This window comes from Aedes aegypti, chromosome 1 (assembly GCF_002204515.2).
Source record: "Aedes aegypti strain LVP_AGWG chromosome 1, AaegL5.0 Primary Assembly, whole genome shotgun sequence".
Classification (NCBI taxonomy): domain Eukaryota; kingdom Metazoa; phylum Arthropoda; class Insecta; order Diptera; family Culicidae; genus Aedes; species Aedes aegypti.
Genome location: NC_035107.1, coordinates 159,395,316 through 159,397,727, shown reverse-complemented (window position 1 = coordinate 159,397,727; position 2,412 = coordinate 159,395,316). Strand labels below are relative to the sequence as shown.

Below are 2,412 nucleotides of genomic sequence, written 5' to 3'. Positions count from 1 at the left end.
TATCATCTACCTTTGGTTACACATTTATTATTGTGAATGCTGCGTCCTGCTTTTTTTCAAGTTCGTAATTTTTTTTCGGTCGTAGATCTGGAAAAATGAAAGAAATTAGAAGTAATAAACATACAATTTCAATGTTTCTATATGAATATGGTATTCTCCAACAATATTGTACTTACTTGCGGGTACTTGGCGTCCTGAAAGATGATGATATTAATAATAATTTCAACTGATCAACAAGCGGCTCTTCCGTCAACTGATGGTGGTCGCGCAGGATTGATTTTTCGATTGCAACTAATTTTTCACCCATTAATGAGTAAAAATTTACCCGTTTTTACACTGTGTGCAAGTTTAAAAAAAGAGTATATTTTTACTCTTTTCATGATTGTGAAATTACCCATTTTATGACAGAAATGGTTGGTATTTGAAAATGGGTATTTTTTTACCCAAAGGGTATTCGCAAACCACCGTGTATGTAAATTAAAAGGCAGTTTTTACCGCACAACTTTTCAGCAAATAATTTAGAACCCTATTCATGAATGGATTCCGTTCAGAAACGAGCGAGAATCGAATCGTTTTTGCTCTGGGCCCATTTATTACCAACATGAGAAAACGAGAAATGCTGTCACACCGATGACAGTGCTTATTTCGCTGAAAAGTTTTGCAAACACGGCAGAGGCACAAGCTGAAATTGCAGTTATCAATTTTCGGTAAAATCCCAATTCTTATTTCTATTGTGTGCAAAATTGACATATTTCATCAAATTTTTCTAGATAAATAAGTTGCTTACCACAGTGTGAAAATGCCGATCGAAAACCTTGAGGAGCAGGGCTTGGAGAAGAACCCAAAATTGGAACTGGCACAAATCAAATTTTTGCTGAGTCTTCCGGAACATAACCAGGATAAAGCCCTATCGGAGAAGCTGATGACGGCTATCAAGGCGGACAATATGGCATCCTGGTACGAGATTGTGTGCAAGGATTTGAACTGGATGGTCGATCAGAAACTGCTGGCCGATATGAAGGAGGTCAATCAGAAAAAGCTACAGGAATTGGATGACGTGATTGACGATGCGGAGAAAAATCTTGGCGAAATGGAAGTAAGAGAGGCCAATTTGAAGAAGTCGGAGTTTTTGTGCCGCATTGGTGATAAGGAGGGAGCGATTTCCGCTTTCCGGAAGACGTACGATAAGACTGTTTCGTTGGGACATCGGCTCGATATTGTGTTCCACAACATTCGGATTGGGTTGTTCTATTTGGACCACGATTTGATTACCCGGAACATCGAAAAGGCCAAGACCCTAATTGAGGAAGGCGGAGATTGGGACCGGCGCAATCGGCTTAAGGTATATCAAGGAGCCTATTGTGTGGCGATTCGCGATTTCAAGGCTGCCGCAAACTTCTTTCTGGATACTGTAAGCACCTTCACAAGCTACGAATTGATGGATTACGCGTCTTTTGTTCGCTACACCGTTTATGTGAGCATGATAAGCCTTCCTCGGAACGAGCTTCGCGACAAAGTGGTCAAAGGCTCAGAAATTCAGGAAGTTTTGCATCAACTACCGGATGTTAAAGATTATCTATTTTCCCTATACAATTGTCATTATTCGGATTTCTTCAAAAATCTCGCACAAGTTGAATCTTTCCTCCGGCAAGATGTTCTGTTCCATCCTCATTACCGTTTCTACGTTCGAGAGATGAGAATTCAGGCCTATACTCAGTTGCTGGAGTCGTACCGCTCCCTCACCCTGCAGTACATGGCGGACGCTTTCGGAGTCTCTGTGGATTACATCGATTCCGAACTGTCCAGATTCATTGCCGCTGGTCGTCTCCATTGCAAGGTGGATCGCGTGGGAGGAATCGTGGAAACCAACCGTCCGGATAGCAAGAACTGGCAGTATCAAGCCACCATCAAACAGGGAGACATCCTGCTGAATCGTGTGCAGAAACTAAGCAGAGTCATCAACATTTAGAGTTGGCTACCATACATACATAGTAACAGATTGATTTGCGTATGCTTCACATTCAACAACATTTGAAATAAATATCATGTATTTGTCAGAAAAGGCTTTCATTTGTAGTGCTGCTAGCAGGTTTCTTCTTATAGACTTGGTCACTATATTAACGCATGTCTATGATGTCTGTGAGATTTTTTTTAGAGAAACAATACAAAAATCCATACGCCTGTTTTTCGATTAATATTCTTTCAGAATTTTCCGAGTGTTTGATACGTTGAACCCTGGGAGGGAGGCACCGATATTACATACGAAATATGACACAAAGTTATTTTGAATTGCAAGAAAACTCCAGCTTGCCAACGACAATCAAGGCAGACTTGATGAAAATCGCTAGTTTTCTTTTGTTGTGTTCCTTCGATCGTTCTGGACAAACATGGAAAAAGGGCCAAAGTTTTCTG

The 2,412-nt window shown here is 40.7% G+C and overlaps 1 protein-coding gene across 1 annotated transcript; it reads left to right on the top strand.

Annotated features, from left to right (window-relative positions):
* The first annotated feature begins 548 nt into the window (after positions 1 to 548).
* On the top strand, positions 549 to 2,062 carry LOC110678859 (26S proteasome non-ATPase regulatory subunit 6-like). Its single transcript, XM_021852395.1, has 2 exons — positions 549 to 707; positions 771 to 2,062. Exon 2 carries the CDS (start codon positions 800 to 802, stop codon positions 1,967 to 1,969), a length of 1,170 nt encoding a protein of 389 aa, XP_021708087.1. The 5' UTR covers positions 549 to 707; positions 771 to 799; the 3' UTR covers positions 1,970 to 2,062.
* Positions 2,063 to 2,412: the final 350 nt, after the last annotated feature.

What these genes read in the sequence shown, in the direction of transcription:
- LOC110678859 (XM_021852395.1), top strand. Translation starts at nt 800, where the DNA reads ATGCCGATCGAAAACCTTGAGGAGCAGGGCTTGGAGAAGAACCCAAAA.